General features: G+C 44.3%; 1 protein-coding gene across 5 annotated transcripts in view; it reads left to right on the top strand.

The window, feature by feature from the left end:
* NFATC2 (nuclear factor of activated T cells 2) overlaps nt 1–26,928 on the top strand; it is an 88,606-nt gene that overhangs the window by 13,877 nt on the left and 47,801 nt on the right. For all 5 annotated transcript variants that reach the window (XM_061375550.1, XM_061375549.1, XM_061375545.1 and 2 more), the window contains exons 4-6: nt 12,772–12,974; nt 15,009–15,181; nt 25,430–25,570. In XM_061375550.1, coding sequence (XP_061231534.1) covers nt 12,772–12,974; nt 15,009–15,181; nt 25,430–25,570 — 517 coding nt within the window. The remainder of the gene's footprint in view (nt 1–12,771; nt 12,975–15,008; nt 15,182–25,429; nt 25,571–26,928) is intronic.

A 26,928-nucleotide genomic window follows, 5' to 3' on the forward strand; every position in this document is an offset into this window, starting at 1 on the left:
AAAGCTTTCATGTCATAAGTCATTTGGCTTCAAGTTTCCTTTTCTTTTTTTTTTTTTTCCCTTCTTTCCCCTCAACAAATTTCAACTTTTATTAACTTTCTTTAATCCAGTGCTGTCTCTTAGACATTTGGAGTTAAATATTGGGAAGCCGAGCTTGCCCTGAGTGGGAGAAGCCCACCAAAGCGATGGGATTTAAACTGAAGCTGAATGTCCCAATCATGTCCTACACATTTTACACCCACTTTCGATATGCTGCTTTTTCACTATTTTGATTACCTTTTCTAAAATAGAATCTTGTTAAAAAAAAAACACCAAAACAACAACCCTCCATATGAGTAGTCACCCGGTTGAACCTTCTGGAGGAAGAGATGCTGGCTAGTTGTTGCTGTGCAGTGTTGGCCTGCAGTACTTACTTTTTGTAAGCTGCATTTTGCATGCAAGTTTCTTCTTTTGGGTGCTCTGAAGCTAAAGACCAGCAGATCTCATATCCTCCAGGCCTTATCTTGTGGTTTGTCTTTCTGATGCTGCTTCCTCATCTTCACGTGTCTAGCCCCGAGAGTTTGTGCTGGAGACTCTGCACCAGTTGTGCACTCTCAAGTATGACAGGAGAAGAGTGGTTAATCAAAACCTCTGGCTAGATGAGACACACACCAGAGGGCATTTACTTTGTTTGCCTGGGGGGGAAGAGAGGAGTCCTGCATGCCATCTAAATCATAAACCATCTAGAGTCACGTGGAGAAGCTTAGGCTCCCAGTTTAGGTGTTCTGAGTCACTCTGCAGAGGAAACCAGCTTGCTGTTGACTATAGAGAAACTCAAGCTTCTATTTTAGGGATGCAAGTTGAATACCACTGTGAGCATCCCTGAGATGTTAAGTCATTGAGAACAGCAAGGAAATGCTGCATAGCAAGGGCAAAGCTGAAGTTTGTATGCAGGTCCACCTGGTCACGGAGACCACAGAGGAAGGGTAGGCATGATTGGATTGCAGCTCTTTTTCATCAAAGTTGAGGGACAGCTGCTTGTTTGTATCCAAATGTTACAATCAAGTTTCTTAGAGAGACTGTTCATTAGGAAAGGCAGTGACTGCTCCTGTGAGATGAGCTTATGGCTGTGATTGGAATACTGGTGGCAATATAAATACAAATATTCCTTTGTTCAAGTTCATCCTGTGCCAGCATGCCCTGCCAAGAGGAGTAAAAGTCTCCACCTTTGCATGCTTTTAGGCAAACAGCTTCTAAGGAAGGAATTGATATATTTGATTCCTGTTTGGGACAGGAGAGATGAACTAGATGGTTCCTTGAGATCTCTCCCAGCATTATTTTCAGTTATTCTTCTAGGAGCTCCTACCTCTTAAAAGGAAAGTAAAATGTTGGGATTGTTGGCATTGCTCAGTATCCTGTTGTCCGGGGAAACAGGGCATGTGGTAGCACTTGAGTAACACTCAATGTCTCTCACCTACTGCCCACGGGAAAATGTGGTGATAAGAACCTCTGCTGCAAGGGGAGACAGATTTTCAGTTCTTCAGCAAAGGTTCTCCTGTCTTTAAGGCAGTGATGAGAAGGAAAGACCTTCAGTAGCAAAGGTGGGGTCTAGATGAGCTTCACTCCGTGGTCAAGCAGAATCTGTGGTGCCTTAAAAGCCATAAAAACACTATTTTGAAGATATTCATTAAACCTAGCAGTTCTGGTTTTGACCTACTGCTCTGCATCAAGCCACATTCTTTGCACAATTGTGTGGTATTTCAAGGAGTTCTAAGCAGAGCTCTTGTCCTTCCTTCAAGGAGAGTGGAGGGGGAAGGAAAAGCTTTTAGGGAAGATGAGCAGTTGATTTATGGAAACGATTGTCCAGCCGTACTCTGTCTAGTTGATCCATATTCAGTTTATTAGAAGTGGTTGCTTTTACTCATGTTGCAGCCCATGGGTATAAATGAGGCAAGCCCATTTCACATCACAGTCTTCCCACATTCTGAAGTCATCAGGGGTCCTTAGAGGTGATCAGTGTGAGATAAAAGTGTAATTTACTGCTGCTTTCACCTCATGTAATTGAGAGCAGTGACACAGGGCATCAGTTTCAGATGTGCATCTGTCACGGGCTGTAAAGAGACTGAGGTATACTTGTTAAAACTCTGTTTATGAGAACTCAGCCAAGTCTCAGGGTCAAAGGGTAAATATATGCTTTTTTACTCTTTGTTTTTCTTATTTCTATTTTTTTCCCCCAAGCATCTGGGTTTTGGCCTCACCTTGCTGTAAACAATCCTTGCGGAAGCTGCTGTTTTACACAGCTCTTCAGCACAGTAATTTCTAGGCATATTCTCAAAGGACTGTGCCTAACTGGCATTTTTATTTTACTGCTGTCTTAGCAAGTCTTTCTCCTGATGTATTGATTTCCTAACTTATCTTTACAAAAGGCTCAAATACTTCTGAATGAAAACCAGCACATAAGTAATCAGTAATCCATTTGCATCTCTCACTTTGTTTCTCTCACTTTAACCACATCATCAACTGTATTCTACATCAACAAACCTGCTTTTTTTTCTCCTTACTGCTTATGTCAGATAATCAAATCCATTCAGTACACCTGAGGCTGCAGTGTTCGAAAGCAGCTGAGGATATTGGTCACTGGAGACCCCGTTTTCCAAGGCAGCACTTTGCCCAGAGGACATCCTGCATCAGTGGTCCCTGACTTGGGGTGGGGAAAAACTCACTCCTCATCCAGCAAGGTTGCACCTTCCTGCAGGTGGACGTTCAGGTGCTTGGGCAGCCCTGAACTGAGCCAGTTGAGCCTGTGTCTGGGGTATCATTCAGGACCTCTAAGTCTTGGTGGCTGGTGGAGCCACTGCCTCCTGACTTTAGGTGACAGCTCAGTGGTTTGGGGACTTCTCCAGGAAGCAATCCTGTGACCTGCTTCAGCTGCTGCTGCATTCTGGGGTCTTTGTTTAGTCAAATGTGGTGGGCTAAACTGAGTAACAGGACTGTGAGAGAGAAGGGAATGTTTCCTTCAAGTCAGAACATCAGGGACTCCTCCTTCCACATTTCCGCCCTGGAGCATGAGGAGATACCGCAAGTGGACTGAGACTTCAGTCCCTGCCTATTGCTGCTATCTTAAAATCACCTGGGAGCTGCATTTAGTCAAGGAAAGCACTGCCAATGCAGATGTCGCGGACATCACTGTGGTCTTCAGTCTCCCCTATTATTTGCACACACATCAAAAGCTGTTGACAGTTCTTCTAACAGAGATTCAGGAACAGTAACCTTCAGCATGGCAGTAATGAGCAAACTGGGCACAGCTGGCCTTCCACTGCCAGCAGTGAAAAGGGATAAGGATGTCCTCCCATGGGCTTAATTTCAGAAGGAAAGGGGAGGAGGTAATTCTATGAGTTATCCTCCTACTGCCAGAATTAAATCTCCTTTACTAGTGTCATTGTAGTGGTAAAAATTAAATACATTACCCCGCTGTTTAACTTAGTACAACATCCAAACATAGACCATGTCTACAAAAACCTGGTGCTCAAGGACAGTGGAGGGCACAGGGTACCCCAACCCATCACATGCCTGTGTGTGCTAATCTGCTGGCTTCTCTTTGAAACAGGAGAGGTGTATGGAGGGAGGCTCCTGTCCAGCACAGCTGCCCCAACTGTTTCCATTGGTTTTAACTTTTAAAACTGTGGTGAATTCCACTGCCTTCATTTTATTTCTTTTTTTTTTTTTTAATTAAAAAGAAGCTGCAATAATAGAGTTGTCAATGGAGCACACAGGAGCTGCTTTACAATAACAAGCGTATGTTCTACTTTCCTTTTATATTTGAATTTTGCCATGTGTGTTTTCTTGTGGTTTTGAAGTCAAAAGAGGCATTGTTTTCTAGCTCAGGCTTCCCATGGGGCCCTGATTTCTAACTGTGTGTGACTTCCAACATTCAACTAATTCCTTTGCGTGTTAGTGAAACCAGAACCTTTGATGGAAACTCAAAACCAAATCACAGCTTGATACCATGATTCACACTCTCACAAATTGGGCTGAGCTGGAGATGTGCTTCTGCTGCAACTCAAACCAGGCTGCCCGGGAAGATTTACTGCTGATAGATCAACATCAAGGGAGTTGAACTGGTCCTTTTCTGCCCGTCTTCAGCAAAGGGGAAGTCCAAGGGATGAAGCCCTGTGTGTTTGCATTTCCATGGGCAGGCTGTGCTGGACTTGCATGATGGAGCCAGCTGGTGCTGTGCAACTAAGGTGAGAAGGGAGCTGCTGGGTAACAGTGCAGATAATTAGGTACTGGGAGAATTTAACCAGAGATAAGTTGTATCCTCTCTTGCTTGAAGTCTTTAAATTGGGTCTGCATCCCTCTGTGTGAAAGGGATGCTGTCACCCAGATGTTATGGCTGAGTGAGTGCAGCTTGCTCCTAAGGGAAGAACAGGCAGGATCGCTCTAGGGTGCAGGGCAGATGAGCAGTGAACCAAGTACCTCTGGGATTTTCCTATGTGCCAAGCTGCTTTGGGTGAGAGGTGAGTGATAAGTTCTTACTGAAACTTTTGAGCCCATTTCAGAGTATGTTACTTTTGATAAAAAGTAATTTTGGTGGAGGTATGGGGAAGGAGGATTTACCAGCTGGTTTGAGGGTGATGCCTGTGCTATGGAGAAGGCTTGGGTTATTCCTTGGATTAGAAAGGATTAGAAATATGCCTGGATTTGGCAGATGTAAAATTCAGGCTACTTTTTCATGTATGCTCTCACTGCAGGAGTGTACATGGGGGAGTCTGTGCAGTAAACCCAAGTTGGAATTTGTGGCTGTTTGCCATGAATGTGGATGCTTCCAGCGCAACAGTAACACTGACACTGACATAACTCATCCTGTTCAGGATGCATTTGAGTATCCACAGAAGTCCATGCAGGGTAGATAGTGTCCTGTAAACTCACACCTGAGAGGTCTGTTCATGGGCTTCACCACACAGCTAAACCACCAGTGCCTCCCTCCCTCTCTCAAGACCAGTGTCTGTTGAATTGGAAGTGGCTCATGCCAAGTGGTTACTCGTGCCTGGGTCTCCTGTGTCTTGGGCAGTGCTGTGGTCATCAGGCTGATCGCTGTTCAGGGGAAAGGGACTGGACTCCTCCTGCTGCTGCTCCTCAGTGAAAATTTTCTAGGGTTTCTATTTCATTCTGAAACAACTGTTGAAGCCCTGATGCTTCCAGCAGACCTGAGTTATTCTCCCTCTTGAGCTTGCCTTGTGTTACAGGTTTCAACATGAGGAAGAAATTGCGGAGGAGAGAGATTCCTGAGGCTTGCTTTTTTTGATTCTTCTTTCTTTCTTTCTTTCTTTTCTCTCTAAAATGCTTTTGGGCCTAGATTCTTTCCGAAATCTGGCAGACATTCAGTCAAATAGCCAGTGCTTGGGTATTGTTCCTGGTCACAAACCTGCCTCTCAGGATGCCCAGCGCTAACTCCTGGCAGAGGGCTCAGCTCAGGGGATCTGGTTCAGTGCAGCCTTATCAATCACCTCAGGCTGAACTGAATAACTGCAAGATGCTCTTGCTGTTGTCCTGTCTTGCCCATTGTCAACGTGGTTGCTCTCAAACTTTATGCCACATCTTGGTTGCACAGCATGATGCTCCTGGGGCTGCATCACACCCAGCTATGTAGACTTGATCTCTAAATCCCTATATGTGTTACATGTGCAGCAGTCAGATGCATAATGTTTCTTTTAAACTTTCAGCCAAGGTAGTCAAAGCATCTTGAAAACAGGATCAGCTCTTCACAGGGGTGGAGAAACTGAGGCACAGAGAGGAAACAACCTCTTTATGTTGCAGTGTGAGGTCAGTGTCAGGACAGTGGGGAACAAACCTCCCAAATGCTTTCTCCCAGGAGCTGCCATCAAAGGCTGATACCTGCATTTTAACCCCATGTGAAAGCAGAAATCCCAGTTAGGCGCTGGGAGTCTGGTTGTCATTTGCTGTAAGGAGCAGCAGAGCAAATGAGATTCAGTCCTTGGAATTTTGACAAAATTGTCACCAAAATAAGAAACACTTAAAATTGAGTATAATAAAAACTCATCATTTAGCAGAATCAGATGTTCAAAGAATTATCTTTGGAGGCCTTCTTAGACTGCTTTGGTAAGGAGCAAAAAGAACCAAGGCAGAGATTTCCTTCTGGTTTGCGTTCTTTTGCTATGTCCCAAGTACATTAAATTGAACAAAAACATGTGACAAGATTCAACTTTGTTGCTCAATGTCAGCTCTAACTGAAGCAGGCAGGCAAGCTGCTACATGATATGGTGTCTGGATGAAGTCTTTTAATTACTGACAGCTATTGATATACCAGTCTTCCTGAGACAATACAGTGAAATTTTCCATCTTGGTAGCAATATTGTTGTCCCCCCAGAATGTTTAAAATTGCTGCAATCAAAGGGTATTAATAATGACAATTAATGATCAAATCCGAGATGCAAAGCTGCTTCCACCAGGAAGGGAGTAGAGGGGCATGACAGCATCTCTGTTCTAAGCTGGGGCACATCTTCCTCTTGTCTGCTGCCTGAAAATGCTTTTTGGCTCGGAAAACAACCTCAGGGCTGATGAAGAGTCTGAGCAGGGAAATAGTTTGTGGTGTCAAAAGCTCTGAGACACGGGTTTAACTCTGTAACCTCTTGCTGTTTGTAGAGGAAGGTGGGCGTTGGGTGAGCTGGGGCTCCTTGCTAGGGCAGTGGTGCCGCAACCACGTGCCGCTCCTGGTGAGCTGTTCAGTGCTTTCTTATCTCCTTGTGTACAGCAGGAAAAGGGAAGCAGTAGGAGGAAGTGATTTCTCACACGGCTTTGTATTTGCTTCTAATTAAACGTTGCTGGTCGAGCTCTGTTTTCCCACTTTTCACTACTGGCCCGGGATGGTCTATCTGAATCACACCGGTGCTGTTCTCACAGCTGACCACACACACGCACGCCCAGTCTGGGGGGAAGCTGGAGTGACTTCCACAGGGAGATAGCAAGTAATATGCAGCAGTTAATGGAGTAAGCCTCGTGTTACAGTGAGCTGAAGCAAGCAAGATTGCTGATTACTTTCAAGCAAATAAAATCACCAAAACTAGAGAATTCATTCTCCAGTTTTATACTTTCCCTCTGGCAGCAGCTTGCATTGTCTAGACAGGAAGATGTGTGCAATCAACTTTAAAGATGCAGCTTTATACCTCCCAGGGGAGAAAAAACTAAATTCCTGACAGACAAAACTCTTTTGGGGTGAATGGGAACCAAATTGCTCTCTTCTTCTCTCTAAGGAAATCAGCCTCTGTATTACACAGGTTCTTAGAGGCTTTTCTGAAACCTGTCAATTGGAGAGGCAAAGGCAGAAGCTTGCAGTACCAGTGGAAGCTGAGGTGCTATGGCTAGTGAGATGTGTTATCACACACTCATGCTGTTTGCAGAATGAGGTCAGCAATGCCTGCAGCAAGACAGAGCACAGGGGGACACAGACTTCTGGCTTCTCACTGCACTTTGGCTGCCCATCCCCTGTGGGGGGACAAATCACTGCACCTTTCTGCCCTTGCTTCCCCATGTAAGAGTAAGGAGTTCTCTCCTGTGAATCCTCCTTTCTCTTGCTAATAATGTAATTCTGTATAAAATATTATTTAAATTCAACTAAACGTGTCCAAGATTCAAAGATCTAAATTCTGCAGGTTTTACTATATTTCCTCTGTATATACATATGTTGTATCTGTAGGTGCCTACCTATAGAATCTTTAAGGACTTAGCCTCTCTTTCTGCCTGTGCTGTCAATTTATCACTTGGTTATAACTAAGCATTGTTGCAGGCTTCACTTATGCAAAGGGATTTGCTGTTCATGCAGCCCTGTGTTTTTAAACCTCATAGCCAGAGGCAGTGCCACCTGCATGGATGCAGGGTTTGGTTCATCTGAACGCTGAGGTGTGGAATGATTTAGGTATGAATTTTAAACTCTGGCTTTAAGTGCTTGTGCATTTTGAGCTGGGGTCTTAGTTTGTAAGAACTCAGTTTTGAAATAGCCCAGGGTTAAAAAAAAAAGTGTTGTTTCATATGCCTAATGTGTGGTCTCGATGGCTGCAGTTGCTGGTACCGTCACAGGAGTTGTGTTCAGGTGGCTAACTGGGCTGCCAATACACAGGAGCTAAATTTTTTGCATGCAGAATTACACACGTGCAATTCCTGAAAATGGCACTTCAGTAGCCCCCTCTCACAAATTTGCCTGGTATTGATCCACAGATGGAGTGCAGAATGAATGAATTTTATTTATGCAGAGGTGAGCCAATGATTTCAATCATGCCACACATTTCCATTTTGTTTAGAAACTAAATCGTAGCAGCAAACCAAACAAGAAAAGTCTTGTTTTCTGAATGATGTTATTTGTTTATCTGCCAAAGTGCTTTGCATTTCCTCAGGTCACAGACCAGCCCATGTCTGGCTATGGTAATATTGTAAGAGTTATGCAAAAGCAAAGTTTAAGAAAAATCTTTCAACTGAAAGAAATAGGATCTTAAAATCCCAAAATAGAGTATGGAAAGGTACACATCATGTCTGGCTTCTCTTTCCCCTTGTGGCAAATGTGACTCAAAGGAGTTGGGTTTCTTCCAGCTCGATCTGTGTACAGTTGGGGGGAGTTTTATTGTGAATAGGTCACCTTATAATACACAAAAATATTTCCTCCCAGAGTTCTGTATTCATAAATCTCTCTCAATTCTCACTCTCTAGAAACTGAAATCCAGATGATTTTGTTTTCTTCATGGAAAAAAGAGTGAAAAAGAGTAAAGGAACACCTTGGCATGGGGCTGGTCCCCTGTTCTTGTCTGTGCTGCATCTCCTGCTGCAGCTCCCCTCAGGCAGCTTCAGGGCAAGCTGCTGTCCCCCTTCTGTCAGATGAGCAGAGTAGGACTGAAAACCTGAGACTTTAGAGCATTGAGGTTGTTGCTAAAGCAGGAAAGAAAAAGAATTTCAAAGTAGTTATTTAAAAAATGTTTTCAGTCCTCACTTCTCTGCAGGATTCTTTAAGGGCCACTTTTACTTCTTTGCTCTGCGAAAGAACAGATTGGTATTATGGTTAAATAATAAAGCAGCTGCCTAGCATAGTGGAGGTGTTTATTGAGAGTACCAGTCTCTCATAGTTCCGTTTTGAGAGGAGCATAGATCTGAAACCTACCTTTAATGTGTTCTTTCATTCTAGCTCATGATGATTTTTTTCTATGTAAAAATACATCACAAAACAGCAACTAATTTCTGTCCCTGCACAGTAGGGTTAGCATCACTGTGACACCGATAAACAGAGAGGCTGCATGACATGACTGAAGCTATGTAGTAAATTGGTTGCAGAGCTGGGTGTAAAACTGATTTTAAAGTTTCTGGAGCATTTCTGGGGGTTATCCATCTTTGTCTTTTTTTCCTAAGTCATCCTGATGAGTTCTTAGCAAGTGAAAGGTAGATGGAAATGTTTATGGTAAATGATCATCTATAATAACCTTTAAAACTTAATCAATTAGCTCAAGATAAGGGCACATCCTTTTATTATGGGGATGCGTGTCACTTTCATATATATTTTTCTCTTTGTATTTCATTTTGTAAAGCTATTTTGATTTGACAGTGAAGTCATCCCAAAGCATTGCCATAATGCCATACATTACCAAATAATTATATTACTTTCTTCCACTGATCAAACAGTTTATTTCAGATCTGGTCCTGTGGAGGACCAGAAATCCTTTTACTACGTGTTTTATACCCCTTTGCCCAGCAGATGAAACAAACATTGCCATATGAACATGCAATCAATTCCTCTCTTCATTAAGTATGTATACATTTATACAGACACACACTCATGCACATATGTATTATTAGAAGACCATGAGTATTTTTGCCTTGGGAACTCATTCTATGCATGAGCAAACACCACTCAAAATTACTTTTAAAGGTGGCCAGTATTAAAAGCTGTGTATGTAGCCAGTTCTGTTACAGCTGCTACTGACTGTGCTCACTGGGGGCAAATTTTCCTTTGTAATTTATTATCTGTTTTCCTCCATTCCAGTCTCTCACCTAGAACTCTGGGATTTTGCTCTGCCAGGAGGGAGGGTAGAGTGAAAGCTGCTTTGCTGTCATTGTAGTAACTGCTCCAGCCCAAAGGATCCTCTCGTCATCTTAGCTGGATCCACAAAGAATTACTCTGTCAGGCGTGACAATAAACATGCTCAGTACTTAAAAAATGCTCTTCTCTCCTCCCTCTCCCCTTGTAAAGACAAAATGGCTTTTGCTTGTACAATGGCTTTTTATTGAAGGCCAGGAAATCTTGGATTTTGAAAGTACCATGCTTAGGATGAGTTTCAGTATGGCTCCCAGAGGACCTGGGCTTAATGTGCCTCCATGGATAAATAGGGGGTGATTCTTGCATTCATGCCTATTCCAAGTAGATCCATCATTTAGACCTCTGTTGCCTTTAATCTTCCATACACTCTATACATTTTTAAATCTCCCCATGGCTGCCATTGTACACATCACATTCTTGGCAGTGCTGCTTCTCCAGTACCAACCCTTGTGCTTGCAGTCCAGCTCCGCTCCTCCAACTGGCATGTCTGCACAAAGCCTTGTACCCTGTTCTCCCTCCTCACCATCTCCTGAAGCTCTGTGCAAGTGAGTTATCGTAGGTGTCTGAGCTGTGGCCAGGCTGGATTCTGTAATTCTTTCTTGCACAACTCTCACTTAAGGCCTGTTGACTTCAATGGGGCTATTCATGTAAGCAGAGGCTACAAATTCAGGCCCTTGGGTTGTAAGGTCTCTGGGGCATAGGCCCTGTCTTTGTATGCCTTGCAAATATGTGCTAGATGAGTAATGATAGCTCAGAAGAGTGAGTGTCGCTTTACATTTGCCATACTGGAGGAAGGTTGCCAGGATTGCACTGATGCTGCTTGTGGTCCCCTTCCAGGGGGGAATTAATCCTTCTATGCAAAGATACCTCCTGCTGACTGGTGAAAAGAAAAAAAACCTGGTTTAGCCATGAATACCATTAGCTTAATCTTCTTTTCTCTGATCTTCCAGTACTATTTGTTTTGTATGGCTTCATCAAGGTTTTGTATGTGGACAGAATAATTGAAAACAAATTTAGCATGTTTCAGACCATAAAGTTCCCTTTCAGCTAGATCACTGGCTGTGCGGTAGATAAATGTCTGGTTTTCATTTTTGGTTATGTGAGAATGGTTTGATTTGTAATTTTGAATGTTAATAGAAAAGAGGAAATTTCCTCGTCTCCTGGCCTATGGAGGCATTCTGGCTTTCTTGCTTCTCTTGCAGCAAATGCTGTTTATAAAGAGGTTATTTAGTACAGAGGAGTATGTTTATGTCTTTGAACCCTAGAGGCCCCAGTCTCTAAGGTCAACTAAGACCTCCTTGTGCTGTACAGTCACAGAGCGAAAATGCCATCTCTACCTATACAGATGGTATTTTAATGCAGTGCAAGAGGGATGGCTGAGGGTGAACCAACAGCTAGAGGAAGGGTGAGTTTCTCAGCAGTGAATCAAGACCAGTCCATTTAAGTGCTTTCAGGAGAACAAGAGCATGTTTTCTCTTAATACCACTTAAGAATTCTGCAGACAGGGGGATTTGTAGGGTGGAGATGCAGGTACTAAAAGGGACCATCCTCCCTGGGTAAAGAGGCTGATGAGCAGAAAATGCAATGCTGTGAGTGTTGGAGAAGTTGATGCTGGTGTTTGGGGCTTGATTTAGGAAGTTTGGGAATAGGTGTTGATAACTGGGTAGAAAATGAGACATCACAGGGCAAAGAGAAGAGTAGAACTTCGAAGATGAAGGCAGGCAGCTTATGTCTGGTGTGAGTGGGATGGAAAGTGGGAGAGGTGGGAAGGTTGGTGATATGAGCGAAGTGGGAGGTTGGAAGCACGATCCTTCTGGCTGGGTTTGAAATGGATGTGAACTGGGGCAAGGCTGCGCGTGCCAAAGCCAGAGAAAGGGATGTGGCAGGGATCATTAGTTTCTGAAATGTTTATACATGGTTTAACTTTTCAGTTCTCAAAATCACAGGCACATTCACTAGATACTTCCTGTTTAAGGGGGAAAAGAATGTTATTTGTTTTAACTGCAGTTGAAGCAGGAATCAGAAGCTGAGCTGAGGCAAAGACATTTAACTGAATGTTCGGCTGGACAGAAAGTAGGGTTTGCAAGTTGAGTGTCACACAGGGACTGATTTAAAGCCCCCTGTGTCAATGGGCATCTTCCATTAGCTTTGACAAGGTCTGGAGAGGGTGCATATGAGAGTACTATGTGTATAAATGCAAGCCAGAGACTTCTGTCCTTACTGTGTTTCCTGCTGACAGGAAGCAGGAATCACTGCCCAAGGCTGCAGGTGCAGGGAGTCAACACGGCTTTGCAGTTTTATCCACCCCACAGAGAAAAATCCTCTGAACCTCATTTAGGAATCAGTCAATGCAAATTACACAAGAGGACTCAAAAATGTATCTTTTGAGGGGATTTATCAGCCTGTTTTGGAGACAAATTTCTGGTAATCAAGAGCTTGTCTGGTATTTTTTTGTCTTGATATATTTAGTATAATAACTATTAATTGCATGTTTTCCATTATCTCCCTTCCCTGTGTATTGTGGACTCCAACAAACACTTTTAAGAGGATGTCTGTCTCTGAGAGTAGGAGAGTCTGTACTACAGATAACTTTATGTTTATCTCTATATCTGTATATATGTCTGTAGATAATTTGGTTTCCTGACGTGAAGGCATTGCAAGCCCTGTGTGTGATAATAGGTTTTTTAATGTCTTGCCAGCTTCACGGTTACATGGAGAACAAACCCTTGGGCCTGCAGATCTTCATTGGGACAGCAGATGAACGGATACTTAAACCTCACGCTTTCTATCAAGTCCATCGCATAACGGGAAAAACCGTCACCACCACCAGCTATGAAAAGATCATTGGCAACACCAAAGTTTTAGAGATCCCATTGGAACCCAAAAACAACATGAAAGCAACGTAAGCACATTTCTTTTTATTAGCAAAGTTGAGGAGGATTAAATTGTCATTTGAAGTTCCTTCCCCTTGGAAGGAGTCACTTAAATGAATAATGATGCCTGCTCTGGAGGTACTCCCCTTTCCAAAGCATTGGAATGATACACGAGTGTAAGACCCTTTTTAAGAGCACATAAGCAGCAGTTACAAGCACCTAGGTAAAAGCTGCTTAAAGAGTTACCAGTCATCAGCTGACAATGCAGGTATTTTTTACTCTTAACACCAATTGACTGTATTGCAGTCGTGTCATATTCAAAGTTAGAATGGGCACCAAGGAAAACAAGATTCTGATCCAAAGTCCTTGTGCTGCAGGGACACAGTGAGTAGCAAGAAGCAGTAGGCAGTGGAGGAAAGGTGTATAATTCATTTGGGATTTGAAGGAATAGAAAACATCTCTTCTGAACTCAGCCAAGTGCTCTGGCCATGAAATTGCAGTCTCCTGTTGTAATAGGTTAACAGAAAAGCAAGTACAGGCACATCTTTTCTGTATTACTGCCTCCAGTTTTATGGAGGCAGAGGGATGAGGCGGGCACCAGACTGAAACTTCAGGCTTGAACATGTGCCAGGCAGCAAGAGAGTGATTGCTCTGCAGAGGGAAGAGCTGTATCTCCATCCTTCAGAGGACACTGACAAAATTGGCAGAGCAGCTATGTTTTTAAGCCCCCTGTTCCATCACAAAATGCACATTCTTTCTTTATACATAACCTTTTTTTTGTCAGAAAGTATACCTCATTCCTAACAAGTAACCCCGGAGTAATAAACCCCTGCACACATGCAATGGTGAGGAACAGTGTGGGCGTAGGAAACAGCTTGGGGTTTATGCCTCCCAAAATGTGATATTAATTCATATCAAAAGAAGAAAATGGTCTGTCTTTAAAACTGATATCAAAATGGGTTGTCAGTGCCTGCTTAATAACAGTGCTCACTGCATCCTCTGCGGAGTGTTGCTGAGCTGAAGAGCTTAGATTCTCTAAATATTAATTGCCACATTCTCTTAACATAGGCAAGTGTGTTTGCTGGGTTACACTGGACTCTTAAGGAGTTAACCTGCACTTACACCAACTTTAAGGTGCAGTGCTGCTTCAAGCAATCCTAATCTCTTTATTGCTGCTCAGCCCCATTCTGCTTCCTACACCCTCCCTTTCTGCAGGGACTTGGTAAATGGGAGCAGAGAACCATTTTTTTGCTCTGCCAGGCTATTGCTTTGGCTGGGAACAACATTCCTGGGCTCTGGAGGATGACACAGTGACCTGGGCCAGGGCTGGAGAGCCCAGCTCTAGTGGTAGCACCTACTTTGTCCCAGAGAAAGAGAGAGCAGTTTGACTGCTGCTTTGGAGTTGAATTCAGTGCTTGCATTCCAAACTGAGGGAAGATGTGCCTGGGTGGTACATGCAATTAGCTGGTTCAACTGCTGTGATTCCCATGGAACTGAACTAATTTGCCCACGTGCAGGCAATAGCTGCTGTGCAGTCTCTAGACACTGAGCTGTTTGGAGAGCTGGTGGTGGAGGCTTTTATGCTCTCTAGCTCACAGAGGGCTGTAGCACAGGCTCAGCTTATTGCCTGCCCCAGTGTGCACTTCTAGTTTTGGTTCACTCTCCCTGTCCCAGTGTGCTGGGATGAGTTCTGCCATGTTTTTGCTTCTGCTTAGCACAGGAGGGAAACAAGACTTGGGGGTTTAATGTTTGTAGAGTGGCTTCTGCTGTCACCAGGGTAAAGGCCACCCCTAGCCCTCAGCTGGGACATGCTTGGGACACACTGAGCCACCAGGCCCAGATCCCTTGGAGCGGTCCAGCAGCATCCCTCACTCACCATATGTCTGGGATTTCTTCCCCTGGAATTGCTGAAACGGCAATATCTAGATCCTAAGTTGAGTAGTATTTGGAGCTGCTCTTAAGCCGTGGATCAAAGCAAACCAGCTTAATCCTCTTGACTGTCACCTATTTCCAAACTGTTTGAGAGCAGCAGTGTTAAGCTAAACAGCATGTGTGTTTGGCAGCATTGACTGCGCAGGGATTTTGAAGCTGAGGAATGCAGACATCGAGCTGCGTAAGGGAGAGACAGACATTGGCAGGAAGAACACCCGCGTCCGGCTTGTCTTCCGTGTGCACATCCCTGAGTCCAATGGCAGGATCATCTCTCTGCAAGCAGCATCAAACCCCATCGAATGCTGTAAGTATCTCCTGAGATTTGATCCTTCTTTGTCTTTGTAACAACGAATGTCTTGTCCCTCTTCTTCAGGCTGATGCAGTGGAAAAAAAACAGTGTCTTCAGATAGACTCAAAGTGCTCTGCTTTTCCTGCACATGGGGTCTGTGCCACCATTTGAGTGACCTGCAGCTCCTACCTGTATGCACTCACTTTCCTGAAACAAGCTTTGGTGGCAGGTGGCTCTTCATGGTGCTTAGAATTTGTGAGGACGACAAGGGACTTTGGGGCTTTGCAGAGTTTGTGTTGCTGGCTAGCAGGTCTTTTGGGGGAGCAGGGAGCCAGTGTAAGTATGCATACAGGGGCATATATGCATTCCCCTTGTTTGTGTATGAGCATGCAAGCTGTCTGCCTTCCTGGGAGGGGATTTACTTTGAGTGGAGGCACAACCAGAACTTGTTATCTGCAAGCTGGCAGGTGGTTGAGGGCTTTGAATTCGAACCTGGGCCAGATCCCAGCACTGTGGCCAGTCCTGCTGCCAAAGGAGTGACCTTTGATGTGAGCTGTGGCAGGAATGCAACTGAAATGGAGAAGCAGGTTTGATGTAGAGGCTCAAGAGCATCCTGGTTATTGTTTTGTGTAGATGTCGGTGCTAAGGGGTGTACAGCTCAGGAGACGGCAGCTGAAGCAGGGAAAGCTTGGGTTGTTCTGGTATTCCCCTGAGGGGAAGAAGCAACTCTGAGGTTTGACTTAAGGGACAAATCCTATCAGTGTGTAAGCTGAGAAACCTGCACCTCCCACTCATTTCAATGTACAGGATCCTGAGAAAGAGGCCTCTGATAAGGTGCCACCTGTATCTCAGTCATTTCTGGAAGGGCTCTACCCGCTTTGCTGGTTCATGTGCATCCTGTGATGCTTTTTGTTGGTAAATGACAAATTTTCAGCGGTTTGGGGATTTCACAAATACACAATGAACACTTTTCCTCTCCCTTTGCTAAATGACTCACCCCTTTAGCAGAACCTATCTTGCTGTAAGTCATGTGAAGAAAGTCATTGAAGAGTTTCTCATGTGTGAGTTCTATTTACTGAGATGCAGGCTTTACTGAATAACTGCTTAGAATAAGAGAGGAGCCAATTTTTGGATGGGAAATTGAAAGAAATTGTGGTTAGTGAATTACTGATGGCAGCTTTTTAAAAATTAGTATAAATGAATAAAACAAGGCAAGGCTAAGGAGAGGATGATGGATATGTATGATCTTTTGGCAACGTTTATCAGAAGATACTATCGGACCATTTTAGCAGCTGAGTGAAGTCTCTGGGCACTGTGATGGGGAAAGGAGTGGGAGTAGCCACCACCTTTCTCCATAGAAACAGTTATGATCCTGTCTGGGACCAGATGGCTTAAACAATAGTGGCCTCCACCCCAAACGTGTCCCTGCTGAAACAAAGGCCCATTTGCTAAAGGAAACACTCAGTAAACTGCAGCTTCTGTGGATGGGAAGGCAATTGTGGCAAAGGATCACCTGGTTTCTCCCGCAGTTTCTTTTCTGAGTGGAAACAGCCCATTCCTGCCTGAAATGGGGAGCTACTTGGGTGGGGAAACCCAAGGCGTAACTCAGACATACAGGAGAACAGCACAAGCCCAGAGCAGAGGGTCGATGGTCCCTGGCTCAGGCAGGGAGCCCTGCAGATCACACCCCAAATATGAGTTAGCCAGGCATTTCTAAGACCCTTCCACAACTGCGCTTGCTATTTGTGCCCTTCACCAAACGTTATTCAAGCAGAAATCTGGTCATGGTTTACAGAATAAGATCACATTTTTCTGAACTGTATGTGCACACCTCGTTCGCTGTGCAATGACTGCTATTTGCGGTGGCTTGGTTAAGATGTCCAGGCATTTATTCTGAGATGCGTTTGCTTTGATGAGTCTCAGGGGCATAAAAAACAGCCAAGTGTGGAGATACCAGGATAAGTGACTTGGTTTTCTGTTTTTTATAATTAAAATATGAAAATGTTGGTTGCACAGAGGACAGCAAAGCTCCCACAAGAAAAAAAGTGTTTGTTCCCCAGGTTAAAAAAAGCAGTGTTATTTGTGTGGTACTGGATATAGTGGCAGTTTGGAGAGATAAGTTAAGGACTGTTTATTTCTGAGCTCATGTAAGCAGAGTGTAAGGTGATCTGGAGTAATAAGCTGCTTCGATTTAGTGTGTATGTTGCATATTTAGCCACATTTTTGCATTTCAGTATGACTTCCTGATCTCAGCCCAGTTCTGGGAAGTTGGTTAAAAACATCAGTTGGTTCAGCCAGCATTAGTAATGCAGGCTAAGTCACCCTAGAGATGATAATCTCAGTTTCTTCCAGACAATCCGCACATGTTGCAGAGCTCAGACTCAGGTAAACTCAGGTGCTCTGCCAAGAAGGGGCTTTCTCCTTGTGTCCCACTTCCTACCTTTGTGTGCTGCTTGGATTCTCCTTTTTTGCCTTTGTTTGCTTTTCCTTTTGGCCACGTGGGAATCCCTTCTCCTCAGGGACTGTCCCGTAAGATCTCTCCTGTCTGGTAGTTGTTTAATAATATCCCACTGGGAAAGCCCTAGTAAGTAGCAGATTTAAGATAACTGGTCATTTCCCTACCAGTGAGGCTCCCCAGAGAGCACTGTTGCTACCAACAGAATATCTGAGTGCTCTCCTCAGCAGAAGCTGATCCTGGCTAAAAACTCCCACTGGTGTCAGCAGATCATTAGCTGCAATGAAGCAAGAACTGTGAAGTATCTGCTTTTCACAGGGCGATTTGGTTCCACCTCATCTGTGTCACATTCAGCACTTGACAGGTTTTAGGAGGGGATTTCACAGGTTCAAAGCATCATCCGGAGCCAGTTCCTCCCCAGGCAGCTGTGTGGGAGGACCAAGGAGGTGATATGTTATTAAACGATCAGTTATGCCTTAAAACGGACCTCATATCCAGACAAGCCTGCACATTCAGCAGCTCGCAGCTTTTTCCTCCTGTTGCCTGTTGATTCGTTCTGAAGCCACTGAGGAGGCAAAGGCATTTGAAAGCCCTCTGATAATTATAGCAACAGGTCGTCTATTAGTTAGGGACAAAAAGCCACGGTCTTGTAGGTGTGGTGCTGGAAAGGTGGGAAGAATCCTTTCTTCTGGGTGTTGCTCCATGCTGAAATGGCAGCAAGACCTATAGGCACTGAGTGAAAAGTCCCTGGGATCCAGAGCTGATGGGTCTGTGCGGCAGCGTGTTGCTCCTCTGCACACCTTGGTGCTATTAGTCACAGTGCAGTCGTGCAAGGCTGGGCTTTAGGCATAAGCCACCTTGTGTTAGATGAGCTCTTGCTGGGCCAGGCAGGGCTATCACAGAGCTGCTGTCACAGAAGGTGTTGAAATCGCATGTGTTCAAATACAGCCCTAATAACAATCAGCCACTTGGCAAATCGCCCAAGGAGGGATTTGCTGTTTGCAGACCTGATCATTGCTTTCAAACCATTAAGGAAATTACTGTAACAATTTGCTCTGATTTGCACTATGACCTGAAACTCATTTCTCAGTGAGTGATTCTCTGGAGTTTCTGTTTCTCCAGAGGAGGAGAGTGTTTCTACTCCTCAGCTGAAGCACCCACAGAGCAGAGAAGGAGCAGTATTGAAGGGAGCTCAGGGTAGCCACATAAGCACCAGGAAGGTAGCTTGGTTTACTCCATGCTGTCAGCAACCAAAAACTGCTTTATGTGTCTGTGAGATGGGGGTGTGAGGCTTAGGAGTTGTCATCCACACTCTGTGATGGCTTTTATTCTAATGTATCCTGGTTAACTCTTCCCTTGTTTTGTATAGGCTATGTTTGCTGATACCAAGCTGTGCTCATAAATCCCTTAAAATGCAAACAATTGCACTTGGCATGAGAGATGGAGTCTAAAATCTTGTTCTTATAATAGAATCCCAAGGTGGTAAAAAAGCAAAACAAACAAACCTCATTGCTAAAGAACTGTTTGTCCATCTGAGGAATTTAAATAGTTTCTATTATTGACCATATTTTGTTCCACTAAATTGGGTCAAATATCTTATTTCCCTTTAATCAATTTCCCTGGAAGTTTCCTTTATTTTTCTCTCCTTCTAGTAGATTTTCCCATAATATTAGACAATCTGACCCTATGATATGTGACACATTAATAACTACAGAGGAAAGAGCTAGTCATGTAGAAGAATGTTGTCTTGGCAAACCAGCGAGTGCTTTTCCTTGGCTGGGAGTTGTGCTGGTTGGAATACAACGGCAGGCGAGAAGGAGCCCTAGTTTATTGAGACAAAAAACCAGAAACGAATGGTCTCTTTGCACTAACGAGAGATCCATTTGCAAGTTTAATCATAACCATGATTATTATGTGAGCAGAATGGTTTCCAGCTGAATTAAAGGAATTTCTTTTGCCTCTTTCATTTCAACTGCCAGGCAGTCACACAGTTTGCCCTAAATACAGCTGACACAAAACCGGTGCTTTTCCTAAAGTGAAAATATTCTCTCTTACAGCACGGAATTTGAAAGCTAATTCTGACAACATGTGCCACTTTCAATGTGCACCCAAAATATTTCAGTCTGGAAGGTCTGAGTCAGACAGAAGGAAAATGCCTGCCCTTTTTGCAGGCTGCAAGCCTTGCTATGAGGATGAGCTCCTGTTTACTTCTTGTCTTTGCAGTACCACAGTTGGTAAAAGCAAGCATCCCAGCATAATACGGAGAGCATGGATTTCTGAGCATAACTGAAGCTCATCAGATCTCCTCTGTGAGAGGGATTAAGGGGAAATGCTGTGCCTACCCGCAGATATGATTGACAGAGAAGTGAACCGAGGCCATGGTTTTCCTGTCATTAATCACACGCTGGTTTGGTGAGCTGGCTGCAGTTCATAGAAAGTATCATAGTTATCTGACACTGCTGCCATCAATGGTTGTCACTCCTCCTTTGCAAGGACATCCTAAATTATGTGCAGAGAGAGAGAGAGATGAAGAAAAGCCCTCTATTTTTTTTGTGCTTTTTTTCTTGGATGGCTCTACACAAACTGCTGAATAAGTCCTGCTGGCAACAAATTGGAAACTTGTCATTCATCCTGGGTTCTTTTCATAGCGTTTGGGTTTTCAAGGTTCCCCATCTAATCACAAGGGTTGGAAATTTGCCTTATTTACTTGATTCTCACCAAAGCATTCCGCTGCCCTATATGCCAACCAGGAGGTAAATCATCCCATCCCTCCGATTAGAAGATTGCTGCCCTCGAGGGTGCATTACCAATGTCTGTCTGCCTGCTAGAGATGTCTTCTGTCCTTGGTCCTCCCCTGGCTCTCTTACTGCAGCTCCCCAGCCTTTGCCTCTCCTCCCACAAGAGAGCTCAGGGTGCTTCTGCATGTGATGCATGGGATCAAAGTCTCTTAGGACATTAATGTGTTGGATAAGCATTGGGCACAGGAGCTTTGCTCCTGTCAATCCTACCCCAGACAGGCAGGTTGCGGTAATTAAACACAGTGTGACAAGAGGAATTAAATATTTACTTTGGCTCATTCAGGTTTGCACTGAGGTGGAAGAATTAATCCCACTACAAATTACACCTCTGCTATTGCTTTTAGGGTTTTGGGGGGGATGGTGTTAGCAGTAGACATCCAGCTCTATCTGCTCTTCCCAGATCCAACAGAAATTAGTGTCTAGAGCCAAGAGCCTTTGGGGGTTTGGAAAGACAAGTCAGGAGTGGTGAGTCATGGCTTGAGGGCTTCTGGCAATCTGGGATGAGCTGGGGCTGCCCTGGGCAGTGTAAGGGCAGGGGGGGTCCAAAGAGGGACCTGGGCATGTGGCCACTGGGGTGCAAGACTGCACCTCTTTTAGGTAGCCACATTTTTGGGTTTACTTGTTTTGTGATGACAGTTTGAAGTAATGAGAGGTGATGCTAGCTTTGATCTCACTGAGCTGCAGGTGAGCCTCAGTCCTCCTTGTGATTGCCAGGGTAAGTTCTCTCCTGAACTCTGGTCAGCTGTGGGGATAACAGGTAAACCTAAGCTCTGGATTCAGTGTTGCAACTGTCAGAAAGACTCTGTGGAGCATATTTTGTTCTAGCAGCTATTCTTTGGCTTCTGTTTCCACATCGGTTTGCATGGAGGCTTTAAGCTGCTCTGCACAAGGTGGCACTGAGATAGTGCACTGATGATGGAGGCTGTAGAGTATCTCTGCTCTGGAAGTGTTGGTCAGACGGTGCAGAGTTCACAAGCCTGTTCCTCCCGAGAGGAAGATCATGTTAGTGTTTTTGCTTTGCCTGCATTACCTGATCCATCGTTCTTATTGCACATGTGGGGAGAGAGATTGCCGAGACGGTTCCTCTCTGGAGGCTGTTAAGAGACATTTAGCTTCAGCTAAGACTCCTCATAAAACGAGTCAGCTTTTGGGCAAGATGAGGCAGTGCCTGGAAGCCCTCCAAGTCGGTAGAAAGAAACACACTGCTCAGGCAGGGCTAGAACTGCTTGTCCCAGGAGACGTGTGCAGGAGGAGCACTGATGGGGAGAGCTGGGCAGCACAGGGGGAAAGGGGCTCTCAGGTGGAGCTGCGATTACCTAAGGAGTACACTAGGGAATACAACCGAGGTTGTCACTTGGAACCTGGTAGCAGCAATGGATAACACTGTCCTGGGGGAGATGTGGAGCTGCAGCAGACTTATCCAGGTAATCAGTTGTTTGAAGACATCCCTTCTTGTCCCTAGAAGCCAGTTTCTCTGCTGAAAAAGGAGCAGTTATGGATGCTGCAGCAGGTGGGAAGCAAGAAACACCTTCACCCTGCTGTGGCATACCTCCTTACAGTCAGCCTATAGGTTTGTGTGTCCCATGTGAAGAGTTCAGCCTGCTGACTCAGAGGTTTAGGCCATCTTAACTTTTCCCCCACATGCTGACATAGGGAAAGGGGACAAAGGCTTAACCTTTGGGTTAACCTGGGTGGGCTGTGGTCAGTGGCTGGGTGACGTGGGCAGGGGCAGCAGGGCAAGGGGCTGCTTCCATGCCGGGTTGAGGGTCGCTGGAGGTGGGCAGTGCTCTGAGACAGCAGCTCCCTTTCTTCTCTTGTGTCGCTGCATGCATTGTATTTCTTGGCACCATGTATCCATGACATCTTGATTTGCAGACAGTCAAATAAAATAGAAGAATAATGTCCCCTGTTAATAGGTCGACACACTGCTTCAGGCCAAGTGTGAGTATTTCTATAGCATTTGCTTTGCTGCCTTATGTCAGTAACTGTTGCCATTGAAAGTAAACACCCCAACTGGTTAAATCAACAGGGTTTTGTTTATTCAATGCTCATAAACTCCAGTAGCTGTAGGTCACTTTATGAAGTGCCAACCCCTGGGGGAAGAGAAGGAATAGTGTGAAATTACTGCATGCAGTCCACCCATCATGAGCCTTAGAGGAAGGGGATTTATTGGCAATTAATATTTCTTGCAGAGGGCAAAAAAAGTAATCCTATTGAGGCAACTCCATGTTGAACATTGAGCCTCTTTACTGGTAGAAATGGGGTGAAACCTTCTTATAGGCCTGGGTAAATAAAATAAGATCTTGGAAAATGAAAAGTGGGGTTTTTTTTGAGGAAAGGGTTTGCAAACTGCCTAGTGGGGGAAGATTACATGTAAAATGGGCAAAGAAAACCTGGCGCTCAGTAGGTACCTGAGTTCTCTCACCTTTCCCTTTAGCATATCTGCATTGACAAACTCGACTGAAGCACTTCCAAATGGCATTCTTCTGCAGCACATATAAAGCACATGTGAGTGTTTGACACCCACAAGCACAACCAAATTTGTGTCAGGGAAGAAGCAGTTTTGGAGATGCGCACAGCCTGCTTGTGCTGTAGCCAAGCTGCTGGCTGTAGGGCTGTGGAAGGGCAGAGCCACACTAGGGAACCCACAGAACCCTTCTGCCCATCGCAGGCTTCCAGGCAGCGCTGCTGAGGCTGCCCCAGCTTGGCTGAGGGGCACAGAAGGGTATTTGGCATTTCCTAAGAGCCAGGATGCACGTTCCGGTGAGCCGGCTGTCCTCCCGGCTCCCTGGTAGGTCGCAGTGTACACAAACACTGTGCTCTATGGAAGCTGGACAGAGGCTTGGTCTTCAGCAGTCATTTCCAACCTGCTGAGATCCAAAAGTAATTAAGATGAGTCAGACGGTTATTTCCAGGCTAAAATTTGTCCTTCCTCATCCTGAAGAAGACTTGAGAACCACTGGTCTGTGGGATGTCAGCACAAAGCTCTCTATTAAGACTCTGAAATCTGAAGGAGACATAAATTAACCTGGAATTTTGATGATTTGGGATGCTTTGGAAGTGAAATTTGGGGACTGAGTAGGAATAAACAGTGTCCGGGGCAAAGCTTAAATACATTTTCTCTTGACTATTGTAGACATGGTTTTGATTATTGCTATTTACTCTTAAACTTTAGAGGTTACAAATCTCTCTTTGTGATAAATCCAATTACGAGCTCATCAAAAATTTGAGGATTTAGGGAAAGGAATTAATCAGAGTCCATGTGAAAGAAATTAGCAGCTTCTGTGAAAATAATCTGAGTATATATTCTTAATTGTCAGTATCTTAGCCCAGCTGCTGTTATGTATTTGAAGGAAACAATGAGTCATAAGGTTGTCTTACATAGATTTTAAAAACTGCCTCTCAAATGTCACAAGAAAGTTACAAATATCAAATTATCGATATTTTTAACAAGAGCAATATTTCTATGTTCCGAATGGTGGAAGGAGTTCAGCTGAGCTAATCCATGCGAGAAGAGTTGCTCCCCACTTCTACAGACTCCTGTTTGACAGCTTTAATGCTTGTGTTTTCCTACCATATATGCTAGCATTTTCTTCATATGGTGAGAGAATTTGTACAGCTCTCACTGTGGCCAAGACCTGTTGGGATTTTGGCCTTCTGAAGGTTGCACAGCAGTAAAACAGAGCCGGGCCCAGGTCACAGAAAGCACAGCCTTGTCTGTGTGTGAGTGGAGGGCTAACACATAGGATAACGTTTAATTCTTCTTGGCTCAGCAGCCAACGGTGTTCAGCGAAGGGAAGACACAAGTGCTCAGAGCCTCTCTGGGGAGCAGGCTCTTTGTCAGAGAAAGTTAAAATGCAGCCAAGGCAGCTGTTAAATAGATGAGCGGCATCCTCCAGAGGCTTTTCCAGTTGGGGTGGATGAATCTGGAGGAGTTTGAGTGCAGGTCATGAACTCGCAGCTCACCAGGCCCAAACTGCTGCCCACCTGGTCTCATCACAGGGAAGCTCGTGATGTCTTCCAGCTGTCTGCATTGCAGGGAGCAATTCTCGCATCTTTACTTTCGTCTTCTGCTGCTTCTTAGCAAACAGTTGGAAATGGGCTTGCAGGGATGGTGAACAGGACTCTCTGCTTTTCTGACCATGCAGATGGCTATTTTAATGGGATGAGAAGGTGGAGTGATGGTTCTATCCTGGTTTTCTGGCTGGGGAAATAGAGAATAACTTGGTGAAACCACATTTCAAGTTTGTGGCCAAGAACAGTAAAGACCCCAGAAAGCCTTGATCACATACATGCCTATCTGGTTTCCACCCTACCTTTTCTTTCTTTGCCTTTTATAATCATACTCAGTCTGCAGACAGGCCCTGCTCCCCAGATGTTCAGGCCTCTGCATAACATGCCTGAAAAAGCCCTGGCTGCAGCAGTCCTGACATGACCCCTTCTGCTTGCATATACAGCTTTGTGATTGCCCCTCTTGTTGTGTGCACAGGGCTCGATGCCTGCACATGGAGACAGTGATTTGGTTGGCAAACATGCTGTTCCAGGCCGAGGGTAGTCCCTGCTCTGTAGGAGGCAGTGGACTTTTGTAGAAAAGGTTTATTTTTACTTTTTTTCTGAAGGAATTCAGTGTTATTCAGTGGAATCCTCTCTGCAGGTGGAATTTTTGGGCTCCAGGGCTACAGTGTGCCTGCACTTGAAAATTTGGCCATTTATTTGGAAACAGACATGGGCAAGTTCCAGCTCATTCATCCAAGCTGTCCTTTCTCAAGGACAAGGAGTAAGGCCAGCACAGCTGAAACACTGCAGCCAGCTCCTGAATGTTTCCAAATAAAATGCCTTGAGTAAGTTTATTTTTCCCTCTCAAACCTAAATTTAGCACCCTGGAGAAGCTGCTTTGGCAGTCAGTGGATGGTAACGATGACAAGATCGATCTGTGGATAGTTCTGGGAAGATTTGGAAAGTCCTGGTAAAACAGAGTTGGTTTCATTCATGTCTGCAATTTGTCCACAGCCCAAAGGTCTGCTCATGAACTTCCGATGGTTGAAAGACAAGATATTGATAGCTGCCTCGTTTATGGAGGACAACAGATGATCCTGACCGGACAGAATTTCACAGCAGAGTCCAAGGTGGTGTTCACAGAAAAAACATCAGGTAAGGCAGGGTTTTTTGCTAACTTTCCCTAGTAGGATAAGGAAAATCTGTAGTGCTGATGGGTCCCATGGTCTCATCCTAATGTTTGTGCTCATGAGTAACTCTACTTGAGTGAGTAATGCCATTCAGGTTCGTGTAAGTAAAACCAAATCGCTTGACCAAACCATGTGAGTAAAATTAGACCTGGGAGCAAGTATTTGTATTATTGGTTCACAAGAATACAGACACTGGGAATCAGCAGGAACAGGATATGTTATCAAAGAAATTAAATGACCATTGCATGTTTCTCTGTGCTTGTTCAGTCTCATGTTTAGTGAATGGTGCTGCAGAAATCATAACTGGAGTTAATATTTTTTATTGATGTGAACTTCAGGCAAAGATTGTGTTTTCTTCCATTTAGATGTCTGTGGTGAAAAGTGTACATAATGTGTATTTTTATATTAAAGTGAAATTGGTTTTGTACACATACTGAGATACACATCACTTCATCTTCCATGGTATTTTCAGGTATTTTTATAGAGGCTCAGACTGTAGCAAACCAAATCAAATTCAATTCAAAGAGAAAGGCCAAAGGCCTCCTGTTACAGCCTAGTGCTGCTTTTTTCCCAGTAGAGCTGCTTCTTTTCAAACATGTTTTGCCAAAGTTTTCAGGTAACCTTGCAAGCTCTTGAGTAATCATAAAGGGGAAATGAGTGGCAGACTGTAGATTCTCTCTTTTTTTGCCCTTCATATGGAGCCTACTTATTTGCTTGACTTACAGAGAGCCAGTACATGATGGTTCCAAGCCCTGACTGGTGTTGGATGAATGTAAATAAATAATAGGAATAAAGAATGGTTACCAGGAGTTATTTAGTTGCCTAGCATCACCTTTACTGCCTTTCCTGAGCTCTCTATGTTGTGTTTTCATAATGGCATGCTTAATAAACATTACTTGATCTCTAACTAAAAGAGTAACTGACCCCAGAAAAATACTTAGCATGATCTGATGGTTAAGGTGGGCAGCAGAAATCCAGGTTCTCTTGTTTACAGGAGGAACAAATAAATCCATTCTGCTGAAGTTACCAGAGCTGAATTGTTTGTAATATCATATGCATGCAGGCATTTCATTTCAGCTCACTAAGCAATATGTGTATTTTACTGGATTTTCTAAGACTTTTGCTAAAGGACATTGTTTCTTTGTAAATGGTCTGGACTTGTTTAACTTACCCTTCATTAGGCTTGATTTTTGTATTCTAAATACTGTGCTCTGCAAGGATAGTAACAATGTCCAGGGATCCAAAAAGCACTTTGCAAATATGAAGTGCTGGGCTCTGCCATCCTTTACTCCTGTTGATTCCAGTGAGATGAACGACTGCAGT

The sequence above is a fragment of the Neopsephotus bourkii genome, unplaced genomic scaffold, assembly GCF_033783945.1.
Source record: "Neopsephotus bourkii isolate Nb327-2 ecotype Australia unplaced genomic scaffold, CSIRO-AGI_Nbou_v1 NB_1663, whole genome shotgun sequence".
In the NCBI taxonomy this organism is placed as follows: domain Eukaryota; kingdom Metazoa; phylum Chordata; class Aves; order Psittaciformes; family Psittacidae; genus Neopsephotus; species Neopsephotus bourkii.